Source organism: Papaver somniferum, unplaced genomic scaffold (genome assembly GCF_003573695.1).
Source record: "Papaver somniferum cultivar HN1 unplaced genomic scaffold, ASM357369v1 unplaced-scaffold_84, whole genome shotgun sequence".
NCBI classification, from domain to species: Eukaryota; Viridiplantae; Streptophyta; class Magnoliopsida; order Ranunculales; family Papaveraceae; genus Papaver; species Papaver somniferum.
The window spans coordinates 1065779-1084032 of record NW_020651415.1 but is presented as its reverse complement, the minus strand read 5'-3'; the positions used below and the strand labels follow the sequence as shown (position 1 = coordinate 1084032).

The 18254-nt window shown below is 35.8% G+C and overlaps 3 protein-coding genes across 3 annotated transcripts; 2 read left to right on the top strand and 1 right to left on the bottom strand.

Annotated features, from left to right (window-relative positions):
* Nucleotides 1–296: 296 nt before the first annotated feature.
* Nucleotides 297–2894, top strand: LOC113345888 (disease resistance protein RGA2-like). Its single transcript, XM_026589541.1, has 4 exons — nt 297–683; nt 1496–1726; nt 1840–2073; nt 2190–2894. Exons 1-4 carry the CDS (start codon nt 297–299, stop codon nt 2892–2894), a joined length of 1557 nt encoding a protein of 518 aa, XP_026445326.1.
* A 1587-nt stretch (nt 2895–4481) lies between these two features.
* LOC113345954 (MLP-like protein 423) lies at nt 4482–5608 on the top strand. Its single transcript, XM_026589591.1, has 2 exons — nt 4482–4769; nt 5113–5608. Exons 1-2 carry the CDS (start codon nt 4580–4582, stop codon nt 5412–5414), a joined length of 492 nt encoding a protein of 163 aa, XP_026445376.1. The 5' UTR covers nt 4482–4579; the 3' UTR covers nt 5415–5608.
* A 5204-nt stretch (nt 5609–10812) lies between these two features.
* On the bottom strand, nt 10813–12899 carry LOC113345934 (ras-related protein Rab2BV-like). The gene is made up of 3 exons (XM_026589575.1): nt 12746–12899; nt 12457–12645; nt 10813–11660 (listed from the first exon to the last, which is right to left on the bottom strand). The coding sequence occupies exons 2-3, from the start codon at nt 12616–12618 to the stop codon at nt 11172–11174; spliced, it is 651 nt and encodes a 216-aa protein (XP_026445360.1). The 5' UTR covers nt 12619–12645; nt 12746–12899; the 3' UTR covers nt 10813–11171.
* Between the last annotated feature and the right edge of the window lie 5355 nt (nt 12900–18254).

The window sequence follows — 18254 nt, the reverse complement described above, 5'->3', positions numbered from 1 at the left end:
GGAAGGGAGTATGATGAATCCCAGATAATTAAACTTTTAACAACCAATACCTCATCATCATTTGCCAATTATAATCAGTTGCACAACTGGTTTACAATAAGGAGTTGGTAAAGAAATCTTTTGAGTTAACAATGTCGGTCCATGTGTCTGAAATTTTTGATATTGAAATCATCTTAGTAAATATTATGGAGTCCATTACTGAAACTAAGTTTCAGAGGGTTTCGAATTTCTAAGTATTAGTAAAAAATGTCCAAGAAAAGTTAAAAGGGAAGAAGTACCTGCTAGTACTTTACGACATGTGGAATGAAAACTCAGAGCAATGGGAGAACCTCAAATCTGTGTTGCTCGATGGTGCTTCAGGGAGTAAAATATTAATCACTACCCGTAATGACCAAGTTGCATCTATTGTTAGGGGGAGTATTCCTCCTTACAATTTGGATCAATTAGAAGACGATGCATGTTGGTCTATTATCAAGCAAAAAGCCTTCTCTCCTGGTGGAGAAGTTGATGCTCCAAATATGTCAGACATAGGAAAACAAATAGCAAAACAATGCGGTGGTTTACCACTTGCTGCAAAATTTCTTGGAAGTTTATTGCACCTAAAAAAGAAAGAAAGTGATTGGATATCAATTAGGGATGATGATATCTGGAATACTCCAGATAACAAAAGAAAAATCTTATCAGTATTAAAATTAAGTTATAATAAAACAATCTGATGTGAAAAGTAAAAGATCGGTAGAAGACACTGGACGTGATTATTTCAGAAATCTGGCGTGGAACTCATTTTTCCATGATTTCGGGAGGAACGAATTAGGCGACGTAGAGACCTGCAAGATGCATGATCTTGTGCACGATCTTGCAGGAGATGTTTGTGGAAAGAATGAATTGGTATCTCTCAAGGAAAGTGAGTTGGAAGATGTTTCTGAAGTTCGTCGGTTACGGTTAGAACTGGATGAAAAAATATCAACAACATCTTTGAAAAACTTAAGTAATGCAAAGAAGTTGCGAACGATTTTTCTTCTTCAAGGTTCTAAAAATGACCCTTTTATATTCACAAAAATAAACATTTGCGTGTATTACATGTGGGTCAGTCTGCAGATCCTGACTACCTAGAGTTGCAAGCTTAAACACTTGAGGTACCTTCACCTTTATTGTCTTGATCTAAGTGAAGTTATTTATGATCAGTCCATCAGTAAACTTTATAATCTAGAGCCGTTGGTATTGACTAATATGAATATTGGTGTTCAAAATCTTCTTCAAAAACATTCAATCTTTAAAAAATTTAAGACATCTTGAAGTCTCGTGGTCGTATATGGAAGAACTACCTGATTCTGTCACAAGTCTTTGTAATTTGCAAACGTTGGATCTCAATCATTGCGAGTTAAGAGCTTTACCTGAGTCGGCCACTGGTTTAAAGAATCTAAAATCTCTTGATATTTCTTTTAACCCTATTGAAAAACTACCTGCTTTCATCATTAACCTTCACAATTTGCAGACACTAAATGTCAGTAGCTGCGAGAATTTAAAATCCTTACCTGAGTGTGTGAAAATTCTTCATAATCTGGAGGTATTAGATCTCAAAGATTGCTTACTGATAAAAACACTACCTAAGGATCTTGGGGAGTTAATTCATTTAAGATACCTTAGCCTATCTAATACTGACATCACAGTATTCCCCGAGTCTTGTGCTAACCTCGTGAATATTGAGCATGTGTTTTTTCTTCTTGTAAGCTTCCCAAAGAGATGAATAATTGGACAAACCTGAGAAAATTTTATTCCTTGGATTCAATATTAGTGGGTATGGGGAAACTAGTTCGCCTTGAAGAACTGACTTACCAGGTGACGGAAAAGATGATAAACGAGACTGATCATAACGAGGGTATGGAAGAGTTAGGAAACCTAAACTTTTTTGACAAGCTAACTATCTTTCTTCTTGGTAATGTTAAAGATCCAAATGATGCTGAGAGGGCAAATATTAAGGGAAAGCAAAACTTTCGTGAGTTGACTCTACTTTGGGGAACGGTAGAAGAGTCCTCGGACACGATGTGGGACGAGAAGTCGTGTAATTTTCAAGTATTTGAAGCCCTCGAACCTCATACTGGTTTGAAGGATTTGGAAATTATCGGGTTTTTGGGGTGTAACCTACCCACGTGGATGTGTGTTCCATCTTGTCTTCCATATCTGGAAAGCTTGAAACTGAGAAACTTCCGGCAGCTATTGGGCAGCTCCCACGTCTTAGGTATCTTGATCTGGACAGATTGTCTTTCGAGTGTTTGGATATTGTTGGATTTCCTTCTTTCACCAATCTTTTTCTTACTGATATGTTCGATCTAGAAGATATTTTTGATTCACATCCTTGTCTTCAACAACTGGGGATAAATGAATGTGAAATTCTGACAGAGGTTCCTTCATTTCCTTCTCTGCGAACGTTGAAGTTAGACAATATTGATCTCCAGTTAGTAAGCTCAGTTGGGAGAACCCATACCTCTCTTACAAGTCTTTCTTTCAAAAATGTAGAGGAGCTCATATACTTCCCAGCAAATATACTCCAAAACAATTGTAATCTTCAATATCTGGAGATTTTAGAGTGCAATCAGCTTCAGGGATTTCGAGTAAATGAAGACGATGACAGTGACGACGAGGTTACTCTGTTAAGCTCAGAAGTCTACACCATCTCTCTTCAGGAATTGGTTTTCAGAGATTGCGCAGCTCTAAAGTTTCTTCCAGAATTACGAGGGTGGACTTCTCTTCAGAAATTAACCATCTTCAATTGCCCACAAGTGAAGGAGTCTTTAACTTATGATCTCAAATCTCTCTCTCCTATCTGGAAGGACTGTATGTTGATTTTATTCAAAAGGACGAGCAGGAGGAGCCAGAAGATTTATCTGACCTGATTAATTTGTTGGAATAGCAGGCACTCTCTCTTTCTCCCTACCTCTTTATAATTTCATTTTTGGTTCCTCAAATATAAATTTCTGTTACCATCTTCAAAGGTTTTAACTGATAATTCGTCAATATTTCTGGCTTCCGAGTTGATTTGATTTGTTGATTTAGTATGGGTGGTGTGTTCTGCTAAGATAATGTCATTTAACTAAATTAGAGTCGAATACATTTTTTTTTCTTCCAATACTTCCATGATTTACTTTTGTTCGTGTTGTAGGTGTAGGAACGGCTAAGGAGAGACATAAAAGTGATACGACGTATATATGAATTTATGTTCTGTCATTGATTTCAATCCCATGCTCGATCTCTTCTAGTGCAGCTTGCAGGTATGTACCTGGATTGCTTATCTTTTCTTTTTGTGTCTCCTGAGTCCTGATTATTTGACGCATGCTTGTTTTGTATGCTATCATCCTGCAGCTGAAAACAAGTGGATAACATGCAAAATTAGGTATCCCAGAGCAGCTAAAAGGATATGAAATGCCAAATAAAACTCGAGTATTCTTACACCATTATTTGAGTGAGGATGAAGTTCATTCGTCCATGCCTCTTTCCCTTATTTGTATCATTGGTTTTTCTGCTAAATTTCCGTGTCCTGTATGTTTTTCTGTCTCATCAGTAAAGTAAGGTTTTCTGTGAAAAGAAGTTGGGTTTGAGTGTTCCACTATGCTACCAGTTCTTTCTTCCGCTGTGAATCACCATTAAAGATGGGTCATTTTCATTAATCCCCTGTAAATGTTTAACCAAGTCAACCAAGTTACTTACTGTTAATTTTCCAGGTAGTGTATGATGCGACTGACCAGGAGAGCATCAACAATGTGGAGCAATGGCTAAATGAAATTGATCGATATGCTAGTGAGAGTGTCAATAAACTTTTGGTTGGATACAAATGTAGTTCGGTCTTATGAGACTGGCAAGATAATTGCAATCCAACCTATGACTGTTGAGTTGGTGTTGGGTACATACATGTTTAGAAACAATATTGTGCAAGTTTCCATTAGTCAATCCTGACGGATCAATAGATCAACTATCACGCAAAATGCTAGATGCAGTCTGCATCCTGGATTTTGAAATGGTTATCATTTATCAATATCGCAAACTAGACATGCTTTTTCAAAATAGTGGTTATCTAGATGTCATTGCAGTTTGTTTGTTTACGTTGCTGCATCTTTCTCCTTGTATTTGACTCCTGCATGATTGAGCAACATATTACATATGTATCGCGAACATATAAACCACCAATTTAATATATACCAATATATTAAGTCACACGCACTTGTGGTACGTGTGATGAATCATCACCCGGGAAACATATAATCTCCGCCTCACTTGGGTGGGCATAACATCGGTCTGGCCCTGTTATTCTCCACTTACTAAAGGTGAAAATTTAAGAATCCGAATTTATCATCCAATATGAGGTAGTGCCAGTCCGTTTTGTTAATTTATTGTCCACTTACTAAAGGTGAAAATTCGTCGAGCAAGTGTATACTGAATTAAAAAAACCAAAGAAACATCATCATGGGCTATATAAACCACAACATCTTCATTCTCTTCACCAAACTACAGATATTGATAAATCATCAGTCCGTCTCTGTACCTGAATTTCTAATTTTTTCTTAGGAGGAAGCAACAGATTGTAATGGCTCAAATTCATAAGGTTGAAGGTCAATTTGTAGCGAAGACCCATGCTGATAAGTTATACAACATGATTACTCGTGGTGCACCAACTCTTCCAAAATATGTTCCTCAATTAGTTCACAAGTGTCAAGTTCTCCCCGAAGAAGGAGAAATTCGTCCGGGTAGTATCTATGTTTGGGACTACGCAGTCGGTACGTAAATAATTAATTCTTCTGGGTAGTATTTTAGGAGCCACGTTGTCCACATATCATGGTATTTATATTATACGATGTCCATATATTGGGAGGCTATATAGCCATTTCGAGTAAGTGACCTCCCATGGAAGCAAAACCTGCATGGGATTTGTCTGTCCCAGCTATTATAATATATAGGCACATACTTAAATAACCCAGTTACACTGATATATAACTAGTAGAGAGCATGCGATGTACATATATTTTTATTTGTCGGTGTATTTCAAGTATAAAATTTGTCAAATTTACCCATTTTGTTGCCTGGTAAACAGTCTTAGTCGATCTTAATTCATGATAACAGGCGCCACAGAGGGCATATTATCTCCCGTCAGGACGAAAAACAAGGTAATAGCGGTGGATCACAAAAATATGTCAATAACTCAAACAATGTTTGAAGGACACTTTACAAGTGATTACCCAAGTTTTGATGTCACTATTGATGTTACTCCAATCCACGGAGGAGGGAATAATAAAACCATGGTGAAATGGTCATTCAAGTATGAGAAAGAGAATGAACATGTTCCTGCACCAACTTCCTTCATAAAGTTCTTTGAAGTATTTTTCAAAGAGTTGGATGCTAAAATGCTAGAGCACGAAACTTAGAAAGAAATTGGTCGAGATCATGACTAGCTTTACAAAATATTGAATCATATATGCATGTTTCCATGGTCAAGCAATAACGCAATGCTATATATTTCTAGAATGTAACGGTGTGTACGTGTTTGTATTTGTATTTGATGTCTAAATATATAAGACATTTAAATAAAGTTATAACAATCTAGTTAAGTCATTCTCAAGTAGTTTGTCTGGTGACCAGAAGCCCAAGTAATTTTGTTTTGCTTCAAACAGAATGTACTTTTTGTTTACACAAACTATCCTTGAATTTAGTTTCCAATCAAATTTTTGACTTTTTGATTTATTGTGTAAATAAAGGTATCCAAATTTTCCACGTGTATCTTTACAATATTGTTTTGCTAGATTTTTTGTTAAGTAGATAAAGGATAGAATTAGGAAAATTTCCAACTGTTTAACTAGATTTTTTGTTAACTTCGTATTTTACCTCAAAAAATAAAACCTTTATTAGGATTTGGAAGGGGAGGTTTTTAACTTCAATACGGGTCAAGGGGAAAACACATCGCCAAAACTGTGAGATTGTGTGAATATACCCATGTGAGTGGATGCTCCCTGTATAGAAATATTTACATAGGATGCAAGAACACTTGAGGGAACTTCACCATACTTCAGGTAATTCTCGACGATCCAATATTATTTTTTTTGTTTTGTTTCCAAAATTATACAACGCGTATATTCTCTTGCATCAGTAAAGGGTTCGGCTAGTTGATGATAGCCCTTTTAAGCCGAACTCTCTTCTGAGACTCCAACTTTGATGAGTTCGGCTTGTTAGTGATATCAATTTCAAGCCGAACACTCTACTGAGAGATTAAATTTGATAGGTTCGGCTTATTTATGATATATTTTTAAGCCGAAACTTATATGTTCCAAATTTACTTTCCTTTTCATCTTGTCACTTCATATCCTATTTTAATTTTAGATGTAGGTGTGGGTATATGACCATTTCTCGATTTGGAATTGTCCAAACAACTTGAAAAATATGTCGATTGGGTTGATACACTTCCAACATCCGCACGGTACAAGTTTGAGGACGAGATCAAAAGGAATACAAATCAGTTATATATGACTCCAATCTTGTAATTCATGAATCCTCCATTAACAAGAAATCATATATGACTCCAATCTTGGCATTCATGAATACTCCCTTAATTGCTCTCCTTATATAGTTAGGTAGAGGTGTCTGATGCAATTGATTCAAGTTTTCAGTCATGCATTTGTATCTTGATGCTGCGGTTAACAACCCGAATCAGTGGTGAAGCCAGAAAATTTTTGTTGGGTACCAAGGTTCCATAGTAGAGGCACAATGCACATTTGGACAGTCAATTTATTAATGTGAAAATAATCAGGAACACCCATCTTCGTAGCAAGATCATCTTTGAGGGAAGGAGAGGAGTTTGACGATTTTTTTATTTCTTCGAACACTTTTTCTCTTCACAGACCTATCTGAATTATCAGTCATCCATATAACATTGTTCTTTTTACGATTGTATGTAGAAGTTGTGTTATATTCATAATCAGGAATTGGCCCATCACAACATTTTTCCTGATTGTGAAATGAATTTCTAATTGTACACTGAGAAGCAGGTTTTATTACTTCTTTAGACATCAATATAAAAATGTTATGAAGTTTTTCATTCCGTAAGAGAAGATGACATCTTTTTTCGATATGACCCTTTTTTCCGCAATAATAACAATGGATCAGAATGTTTTTAACTATTCTCAAATGAGCATTCCTTGAAGATTGAAAACCAGTGATATTTGTTGCTGAAAGAGGTTTAAAAGTTTCACTACCAGTGATATTCTCATATTGAGAAAGGTTTTTACCATGACCCAAATTTATCTTACCAGTACTTGGAGCATCTATACCTTAATAGCCCATACCACGTGTATCACGATGTTCCCAACATGAAAGATAATTTTGTAGAGCTAGAATTGAATCTTTTCATATTTTATTACAGAGATTTAACCTTATCGAGAGCAGCAGAAAGGTCAGTCTTCAATTATTTTTCTGGGGAGAGAAAACAAATTTCTCTATCATTGAAACAAGTTTGTTGAGAGTCATACCTTGCTTTGCTTTCTGCAAGTCTTTTTTCAACACAAAGAGATTTCGACGAAGAGTTTCACAACGTACATCGTCCTCGCGATGTTTAAGAAGAGATTGCAATAAAATATAACCACAATCATACCCCTTAAAGAGTTTTCTCATTTTTCTGTTTTCTAGACAAAGAGGAGTCAAAAACTCAGCCAAACAAGATGTTGCCTTCTTTTTCTTTAGGAGATGATCACAAAGATTGATGTACTGTGAGACTTCCTCATCAACATCATGTACCTATTTTGAATCACTTTCATCAGAAAGTTCATCCAAATGTTCATCTAAGCATGCTTTCCAGTTATACACAGATTTAGATGACAGAGAAGACGTGAGAGATTTATCAGGAAAAACAAGAATTTGGACCAAGTCAGAATGTTTATGAACTGATGATGCGTTGTAAGAGATATTATCGTCCATAGTCAGATCGCTATAAGCACAGAGTTATGAGGTCTTAAAGGAGTTTGCATGCTCTGATAACAATTGAAAAAGCAAGGTCAAACAACCACGCCCAATATTTCGTTTTGGCAATCTGTATGGTCAAACTGAGAAATATTTTCTAGATAATCAACTAGACAGTTAGACTCAATCTTTAAAAAAGTATATCAAAGAGTTATATCTCAATTTCTCAATTCAATCAGCAATCAAACAAATAGGAATTTGCGAGCCCGATTGCATAAGAGAAATAACTTAGACGGTATGTCGGCATCACAAACCAATATCCAAGTGTCAATCAATTCAATCGATAACCCAAAGGACGGATTCAAGAACTGATTGAACTTAGCCTACAACCTGTGATATTTCAATTATATAAACAAACATAATGCGGAAAGGAAATAAGACCAGAAATTTTGTTAACGAGGAACCGCAAATGCTGAAAAACTCCGGGACCTAGTCCATCTTTGAACACTACATTGTATTGAGTATCTACAGACACTGTCCTACTACCAATGCACTTCAGACTGGAATGTAGTTGAGCCCTAACCAATCTCACACTGATCAAGGTACATTTATACTCCGTACGTTTCAGAACCCCAGCAGGATTCTACGCAGTTGATTCCCTTAACTGATCTCATCCGCAACTAACAATTGCTACGACCCAAAGTCGAAGACTTGATAAACCAATATGTCTCACACAGAAAGTCAATTGATATAGATAAATATGTCTCCCACAGAAATACCTATGAGTTTTGTTACGGCTTATGATAAATCAAGGTGCACAAGAACCAATAAACCGTACTTATATTCTCGAAGAAACAAAAGAAAAAGATGATGGGTAATGAAGATTCTTCACGAAGAAACAAAAGAAAAAGATAAAAAATTATGCGAAAGGTAGGTTTCACAAAAATAAAATCAGGGTTTCACTCTATGTTGACAAAAAAAAGAATCGAAATCATTTGATTTCATCATGCAAATACATATTTAACAAAATCAAATATTAGGGATTCAAATTTTATTACCTGGACATCCCTTTCTCCTTTCCATTCGACGCCATGGATGAGATATCTTCTTTCATCTATAATTGATTCAATTAAATCATCAACTACACCCACTGTCCTATTGATTCAATCGAATCGCCTTTTCGGAAACATAGCAGAGGAGAAGAAGAAGAGTATCGGCTGGAAAAATAAAGAGAGTGGGTATCCAAAAAGCGGAATACTTTATCAAAGTTCCCCAAAATCTTCCATCTCATGAGTTTCTATCTGGATTACATTACTTGGCTTTCTTACTAGGATTCCCTGAAACATGACGTACTGAAAACTGAAGAGTAAATGTGATATATACGTGCATGAACCGCATTGGGACATTGTCAGGTCCGGCAATTTTGATGAAACCTGTTTTGAGACATACATTTATCTAAGTTCGGCTGAAAAGTTATTAGCCGAACCAAGTCAAAAACATAGGTTATCAGCAGAACCTTGAGCATGGCTCACAAAATTTGAGTACGCCTCAAAATATGTTTCATTTTGATTGATTAATTCAAGCCCACGGGAGGAAACTCCATTTGGGATCCTATATTTCATTGGGTTTTTCAAATTTCAGGTAATGAAGTAAGTATATACTGTAATCTGTATATACACGTCTAGTAAAGACATTTGTAATGATGAAGCCCATTATAAAACTTGCAAGTCTTGAAGTCCAGCATGAAAAAGCAAACAATGCAGATATATGTTAGTCAATCACAACAAGAGTCACATTGAACCAAATTCTGGCGAACCAGTGTCCTTAATACGACATGCATCTCTTATTTTGCGGACATGGCACTACAAAGGAAATAGAAGATGAAACCATTTGGAACCTCACTCAAGACGGTAAAGTCACTGTAAAATCTCTATACAACAAGTAAAACATCGACATAACAATCAACTCAACGAAATGGACTTTTATCCGGAAATTGAAGGTCTCCCCCTCGATTAAGATGTTTATCTGGAAAATGGCTCATGCTATAGCGAAAGAATATCTGCAATATTTGCGAACATGAACACGACCTGTCGGTTATGTCATATGCACAATGAATTTTTAACTCGTATCTCTCTTGATTGTAATTTTGCAGCTCAAGTTTGGAATCACCTAAACTTTAGAATTACACATGTAAAACAAAATGCTATAACTTGTCATGATTGGTTAAATAGTCTATTTAATTCGAAGAGCAGAGACGGGGAATACCTGGGTCGTGCGGAATTTTGTAGTACAATTTCACGGCATATCTGGAAACTGGAAAGCCAGATGAAACAAGAGCATGAGTAACAAAGACCAAAACAGCTGGGTTACTACCAAACAATAGTGAAAGACATAAATGATTCTTTATATGTGAATAATAACAACTATGATCTCTCTCAAACTCTCTTCTACAATCCTATGCAGGATGAAAATCTAAAAATATCTATCAGTTTCAACAGCTATCCAGGTTTCATTAGCATGTTACCAGATATCTGGTAGTGCGACTCGACAATGAGACTATCAAAACTTTGACAGATGATGCAGGTACATATAGAAAAGCTAGAGGAGAATACTCAGGGGTGGAATTCAAGAGAACTCTTTGCGCAGAATGGACGCTAAACTGCTTTCCAGTGGGCAACTGACATCACATGGGTAACTTCAGCAACGAAGCAAAACTCTTGGTAAAGTTGGTTAATCCACATTCTTCGTAGTAATCGCGAGTCTTTCCCCTGGATCTTTCTGAATATTCAGGCATTATTGGTCATATAGCAGTTCCATTTTAAAAGAAGATGGTCATATGCAAATTGGTTACAGAATCCATTGAAAGAAGACTGGAGGTGTAAAAAATATTTTTCTATTTTATTAATACAAAAGTTAGGTGAGCAAAACTCATAACAAAATAAACAAAGAGACAACACTAGTCACTAGTACAGCTTACAAATGTATATTCTTGCTTCTTCAACCACCTATATCTACTGGCTTTTTCCGTATATCCATCTTTTCTGTCGAACCAGTCAGTACCAATTTTGAACACAAACCACCAAGAGAAAGTAAAACACAAACAGCCTAGACTAGATGGATCACCGTATCCGCTTGCGACCATTTCTAAAGAAACCAAGAGAAGAAAAAAAAATTGTCTGTGCAATGGTCGCTTACTATTTTTCTCACATTTTATAAGAGATTGCTTTCCTCTTTCATTAATTAGAACAGCAGTTTCTCTGGCTTGAATTTCCTGATGCATCAGCAACGTTAATGGTGGTACCTTGGCCAGGGAGTCCGGCTGATGCAGCTGCTTCCTGGGCTGCCAATGCCTTCTTGCTTACAATGTGATAGATTTCTGTCAAAATAGTCTGAAAAGCCTTCTCTATGTTTAGTGCCTCCAATGCCGACGTCTCAAGAAATGAGAGTCCTTCCTTTTCAGCTATAACTTGAGCATCATCCTCATTTACTGCCCTGAGATGTTTCAAATCTGATTTATTACCAGCCAGCAGAATTACAATGTTCGAGTCAGCGTGATCCCTAAGTTCACGGAGCCACCTTTGCACATTGTCAAAGGTTTGCCTCTTTGTTGTATCATAGACCAAGAGTGCTCCCACAGCTCCTCTGTAGTAAGCACTGGTGATTGCTCGATACCTTTCTTGACCTGCTGTATCCCATATCTGAGCCTTAATTGTCTTTCCATCCACCTGTTTCAAATTACAAAACCAAACACCATGTCAGCTCTGAACCTTGTACTGCATATAAATCACAAGCAGTAGAACTAATTACATTTCAAAATCCAGCTACAACTCTATCCAATTAAGCAAAAATAAAAATAAAATTGGGTATTAACTCTAAAATAATAGGACGCTTAATCATTTAACGTTTATCATCTAGTCTATCTATATCTTTCCCTGGTACCTCTCCTCATCTAACCAAACAAAAGATGGCGAAATCTGTTGATGATTGAAATAGCTATATTATCTCTATGTGGAATACAGAAATCAAAATTTCAGCCGAACTCCTTCCCAATCGTATATGAAGCTATCGAAATAAAGCACAGAAAAAGCTTGATTCCACATAATTTTGATCCTTCCTCAGTTGACCTTAACTCTAAATCCTATCCAAACTTGCTGATTTAGAAATTAGGAATGGAAACCTTAATACAAATGGTAAAGATATCTCCAGACGTAAATATATGTAAATGAAACATGTATATAAAGAGGCAATGACATTGTTAATGTTCTTCGAACATTGTTGAAGATTCATGAGTACCCGACTTCATCGATTCAATATCACCAACAATTTTTTAATTTTTTTCAATCTCAAGCTCAACAAATTGGTTGATACAACAACCTCTAATCGAATCTAAACCCCTAATTTTGAAATGTTTAACAAAGAAAAACTTAATCAATTTGGTATTAGACAAATTCACAGGAACTAAAATCAATGTAAGATCAAAACTCCCAAATTATTACTTAAATTAAGAGAAATTGTAATTACCTGCAAAGTTCTGGTAGCAAATTCAACACCAATAGTTGATTTAGATTCCAAACAAAACTCATTCCTTGTAAATCTGGAAAGAATATTAGATTTCCCAACACCTGAATCACCAATCAATACGATCTTGAATAAATAATCATATTCCTGATCTACCTTCGCCATACCTTTCTTCTCCTTAATTCACAAAACCTGCATTTCAAAATAAAAAAAAATCAAGAAATTGACACAAAAAATCCTAATCATCTTCAGATCTCATCAAAACAAAACCCTAACCCTAAATCAAACATACCAGAAATGCAAATCAGAGCGAGCAAAATTGAACCAATCGATTTGTGTGAAGAAGAAAGAAAGGATAATGAGACGATTATTTGAGGAAATTGCGGGAGATTAATTTATTTATATAAGTTAATAAATACTTTTTGGGGAATGGATGGTGAAGTTAACTCAGAGGCGCACGTTAATTTGATTGAGTCGGCAAAGAGACAGGGTGGATGCCAACTGTGTTTGTTGTTGGACTTATTTATATATGCTTTCAAAGCTTCTACTGGTGATGATTAGATACTTGGTCATTCATCATTGTTAAATTGCAACTTAAGTGTTGTTCCATGATTATCCGACCCTACTAAGGCTGGGCACTGTGATTATCACCGATTAGATTTTCTTTGGCATCATCCAATAACGAAAATTGAAAATTATGCCTAAAATGAAAATATCAGTTTTTTTGAAACGGATGGAGCACTTCGTTTTATTAGTTGCAACAGAAAATTAGTTAATTATACATCCTTAGTGGTGGTTTGCATAATTATTATGCATTTCATTTTCAAAAATTGTGCCTAAAAGGATAAACACCTACGAATTTTTCGTAAAAACTCTAAATTTGATAATGTTGTTTGTACTCATTGCGTAGATTTCTTCAAAAGCTTTCCAACGAGATAAAATTTGTAAAATTTCAAGGCACGGATTTTTAGATATATTATATTTTAGTTTGTTTTCCAATTATATTCCTGAAAAATATAGGATAGTTAAAGAGTTAAAGTAATTAGACTAAAGGGGAGGGGCGGTCGCGTCATTTCAAATGGGACACCAAATTTTGGTTGCCAGCACCAAACAAAATTCAATCTTTTTGCTTCAATTTGGAAAAAAAAAGTCACGTGCCACATTGACACAAAGTCACCATATATAAAGTTCTTCCTCGTTTTACTCGGGCGGCCTAATTAAACAGGGGTCCATTATTATATGATACTTGTAGCTGAAAAGTTAGGGGAAAAGAAGTATTTTTGGATTATCTCAACCATGTCATGTAAATTTTTAAGTTTATTTTTATATGCAAAGGCCTTCAAAAAGGCTAATGGTCCTCCTTAACAAAAGACCTAAGCCAAACATGAGGGACATACCAGTACATAGACGACTTGTTGTTTTTCCCACTTAGCTAGTTCATGAGCAACAAAGTTACAAGTTCTAGGTTGGAAAGAGAAAATACAGTCAATAAAAGAAGAAGCAAAAAGTTGAATGTCTTTAAAGATTGCATCAGTTCTAGGAGATTCAGCCTAGAACTTTCTTCAAAAAAACCTAGATAGCTCTAGCTTCAGCCTCTTCAGCAGATTCCACGTCAAAAACAATAAAATAGCAGAAAGAAGCCTTACTGGAGAAGTCCCTCATCACATAGCCTGCACCATTATGCATAGTAATGTCATCATAAGCTTCATCAGTGTTACATTTAATCCCTCCAAAAGTTGGGGGCATCCAGTAGTCACTATAGGAAATGGTATGGCAAGGAGAGAGCTCTAGTTTTCAAAGTGAGGAGCATAATCTTAACCATATGATGACAACAACATGATTCTCCTGGAGATTTCTAAAAACTAAATTGTTCCTACTAGTCCATAAAGACCACAAGACAGCAACAAACATGCAATGCATATCAATAGGATTTCTAGTAATAGGGTTCATCAACCAGAAATTCAACCAATCTATCATAGAACTAGAAGAGAAAAAATAAGTACTGGAAAAAAAAGAAGCCAGACTCCAAACATGAATAGTAAAAGGACACATAAAAAGAGAATGAATAATGGACTCACAAGGGTCAGAGCATGGATTACAAGTGATAGAATGCATATGCATACATGTTTGTAAAACAGTTTTAGAAGGAAACACATTTCTAGCAGCTTTCCAAGTAAAATGCTGAATACGGTGAGACACATTGATTTTCCAAATGCACTTCCCAATTTTATTACAAGGGGAGGGCCCAAACCCTTTAAGTCCCAACTAAGCATATTTAGAGGAATATTGACCATTCTTTGAAATCTCCCAAGCCCTCCTATCAGGAGTACACAACTGACTTAAGAAAATAGTAATGATCTTCTGAACGGAAGAATAATCAAAGTGATTGTTTAACTTATTTTAATTCCAAGATCTAGTAGTCTCATCAATGAAGTAGGAGACTTTGACACAAGGGTCAAGAGGAACTAGAGGATTAGGGGTAGCAGATAGCAAAGTATGGATCCATTTATCACACCAAGGATCAATAAACTTTCCATCTCCAACAATCCAGGAAATAAAAGACTTAATCATCTCTTTCATGGTATGTAAACATATCAAAGTCAAGAGAAGTCAGTAGGGCAAGCAACATTAAGGAATTCAGTCATAAGAAAGTATCTAGCTTTCATCACAGTACCTAGGAGGCAGTCAGGATTCTCTATGATTTTACAAGCATTCCTAGCTTGCATAGCCAAGTTATTAAGTTCATCTTTTTTAAATCTTAGACCACCTTCGGAATTATGGGAGCACAAGGCATCCCATCCCAGAAGATGGAGCTTTCTTTCCTTGAGATCTAAGGTATCTCCCCACCAGAACTGACGTAGGTGGGAAATCCATTTTCCTACAAAGATACTTAGGGATAAGAAAAGCACTCATTTGGTACAAAGGAATAACCTGTCCAACATGCTTAACCAAGGTAGTTCTAGCAGCTTGGGATAAAAGTCTATGAAGCCAAGAAGTAATTATGGCATCAACAGCTTGAAGAATACCCATATGGGTCTAAATTTTAGAGGACTGGAAAGCTATAGGGGTACCAAGGTATTTTTCTCCTAGATCTCTATTATGGATATCCAAAATGTTAGATAAATGATTCATAAGAGGGGCATGCAACTTTTTACTAAACAAAATACCCGATTTATCAAAATTTATTTCCTGACCAGAAGCCAAACAATACTTTTGAAGATAATCTTTGATAGTTTTAAAATATTTTTCAATAGTTTTGGAAAACAAGAGGGAATCATCAGCAAACAAGAGATGTGTCATGCAAGGGGCATTCTTACAAACTTTAATACCTTATACCCATCCTTTACTGGTCAGGCCATCAATATAAGCAGATAAGGCTTCAGAGCAGATAATGTAAAGGTATGGAGATAAAGGATCTCCATGTCTTAGGCCTCTTTCAGGTTTTATAAGACCAGTAGGACTATCATTAATAACACAGAGTATGAGACAGTAGAAAGACATTGATGAGTAAGATCAATCCAATGTTTAGATAAACCTATTTTATGTAAGACTTTGACAAGAAAAGAATCACTCTAATTTATATCATAAGTTTTGGGCATATCTAGTTTAATAGAAGCAATACCTTCTTTATTTTTATGATGATTAACAACATAGATAGCCTAATTGGCTAAAAGAATGTTATCAAAGATGCTTCTTTTAGGGACAAAAGCACCCTGATTTTGATAGATAATATTATCCATAAGTGGTTTAAGTCTATTAGCCAGGATTTTGGATAAAATATTATAAACAAAATTACATAAGCCTATTGGTTTAAAATGAGAAACGAGTTCATCTAGAGGGACCTTAGGGATCAAAAAAATGTTGGTAGTATTGAAATTTTAGCTAGGTGACCAGTTCTAAAACTTGTTTGGATCATGTCTATAACAGCCTACCCAATAATATCCCAGTGTTTTTGATAAAACATGCATGTGTAGCCATCAGGCCAGGAGCTTTTTTTCCACCCATTTGAAACACAAAGTTCTTAATTTCCTCAGCAGTGAGGGGGAGATTCAGATTAGAGTTATCCTCAGCAGAGAATTTGACAGGAAGATTTGTGAAAGATTCAGGTGGGATGTGTGTTGGGGTGGTTCAGTAACATTGGTGTCGGGAAGAGTATCATTAGTATCTGCATGGTTTGTGATATCTTTGTATGATGGTGGTTTATAGTTACATGTTATTAAAGTTAGTGAAATAATAAGACATCATTAACAATAGTAGAACCCCCAGAAGTATATGCGGTGTATAACACATGTGGAGGAACCACAAAAGCATAGGAATTTAGATCCAATTTTTTATTATTGTTTGCAATGAGGGAGACTACCAGAAGTTGAATACATCCAAATATAATAATGGTAGATGGGATGTATTGAAAATGGGGAGAATATACGGGGGTGCACGTGGGATCATCAGCCCCATAAGTTTGGTGAAAAATTGTATTTCCTATATGCGTTTACCGTTGGATTTAAACCAAAGACCTTCCCAATATTTACACGATATACCAGAATAATCCTAAACAAACTTCATCCTCTATTCCCGTATTAATCTCCAACTCCATGGAACTACTAAAGTGCCCTAAAATATAGGATTTTTTCTGCACAAGAATCCATCCACGTCACTTTATCCCAAAAACCTGATAGAGTATTATATAAACAACTAAAAATTAGTTAACCTCTTCATCGCTTTCATATAAGGCATGGTTTTTACTCATCAATTTTATCTAATTGATCATTTGTTTTTCGTTGGCTGTAAGTAATTTTTCTATGATAAAAATGGGTTATTTTTTTGAAAGATTCTAACAAATTGAGTACTTATTTATCGATTTGTACAAACACCATGATGTGTCGTTATTTGGTTATTGCATGGCTTAATAGTCATTGATTACTTCGTTTATATGGTTAATTAACCTATAAGAATCATTGGAGTTCTGCTCCTATTTCAGTTGTATGAATTCTTCCATGTTGTTCTGTTCATATTCAACAAAGATAGTGAAATTCCTTTCATTTCATCATCTTTAGAAATCTCTGCAAGTTAAATATGCATAATGAGTTATCACTTTGGCTCAAGTTCTATGCGACTAGGGGGAGTTATTAATGATCTTCAAGGATAGATTGTGCCCCCATTGAGATTTTGTTCTGGATTCGCTACTGCATTGAAAGGTGGTATGAAATAACAAATAGGATCTAAATGTGGATGTGATGTTCAACTCAAAGTTTGATTTGGTGAGGTGAAAATTGATTTTGGGTGTAGGGACTTTGGTATTGCTTAGAGTAGAGCTGATAGAAATAGGATTCATGTAGCTAATCAAAGTGCCCCAAAATTCAATGGTGCCTCCAAACAGGTGCAGCAATTTCTGAACCTGCATAAAATCAAAAGCCATAATCCCAATAAGCCAAAACTAGGTTTGGTGGCTTACCACTCATAATGGCAGAACCAAAGGGACTAGGGAGAGAAGGGAGATTAGGTTTGGCATATTAAGGCGATAGGTTTGAAAGGGTGCAATTAAGCCAGAACTAAAAGGTTAGACATTATTGATGATGAGTAATATTTTTCAAAGCGTCATGATAGTTCTGGGTACTATGTATGAGGTATTGAACCGACGTGCATGGTCTAGACACGACCCTTAACCAAACACCTTAAATTTGCTATGAATAGTATTGATTAAGGGTCTATAAATTGGGTTTAGAAAATGGGACGGAGGAAGTAGTAGCTAATAGTGGCACGGAGTAGATCAACTAATAGTGGGACGGAGGGAGTAGTAACTT

What these genes read in the sequence shown, in the direction of transcription:
- LOC113345888 (XM_026589541.1), top strand. Translation starts at nt 297, where the DNA reads ATGTGGAATGAAAACTCAGAGCAATGGGAGAACCTCAAATCTGTGTTG. An exon ending in ACAAAAGAAAAATCTTATCA is followed by an intron (nt 684 to 1,495) that starts GTATTAAAATTA and finishes CACAATTTGCAG; the next exon opens with ACACTAAATGTCAGTAGCTG. An exon ending in AGCATGTGTTTTTTCTTCTT is followed by an intron (nt 1,727 to 1,839) that starts GTAAGCTTCCCA and finishes CTGACTTACCAG; the next exon opens with GTGACGGAAAAGATGATAAA.
- LOC113345954 (XM_026589591.1), top strand. Translation starts at nt 4,580, where the DNA reads ATGGCTCAAATTCATAAGGTTGAAGGTCAATTTGTAGCGAAGACCCAT. An exon ending in TGTTTGGGACTACGCAGTCG is followed by an intron (nt 4,770 to 5,112) that starts GTACGTAAATAA and finishes TCATGATAACAG; the next exon opens with GCGCCACAGAGGGCATATTA.
- LOC113345934 (XM_026589575.1), bottom strand. Translation starts at nt 12,618, where the DNA reads ATGGCGAAGGTAGATCAGGAATATGATTATTTATTCAAGATCGTATTG. An exon ending in TTGCTACCAGAACTTTGCAG is followed by an intron (nt 11,661 to 12,456) that starts GTAATTACAATT and finishes AATTTGAAACAG; the next exon opens with GTGGATGGAAAGACAATTAA.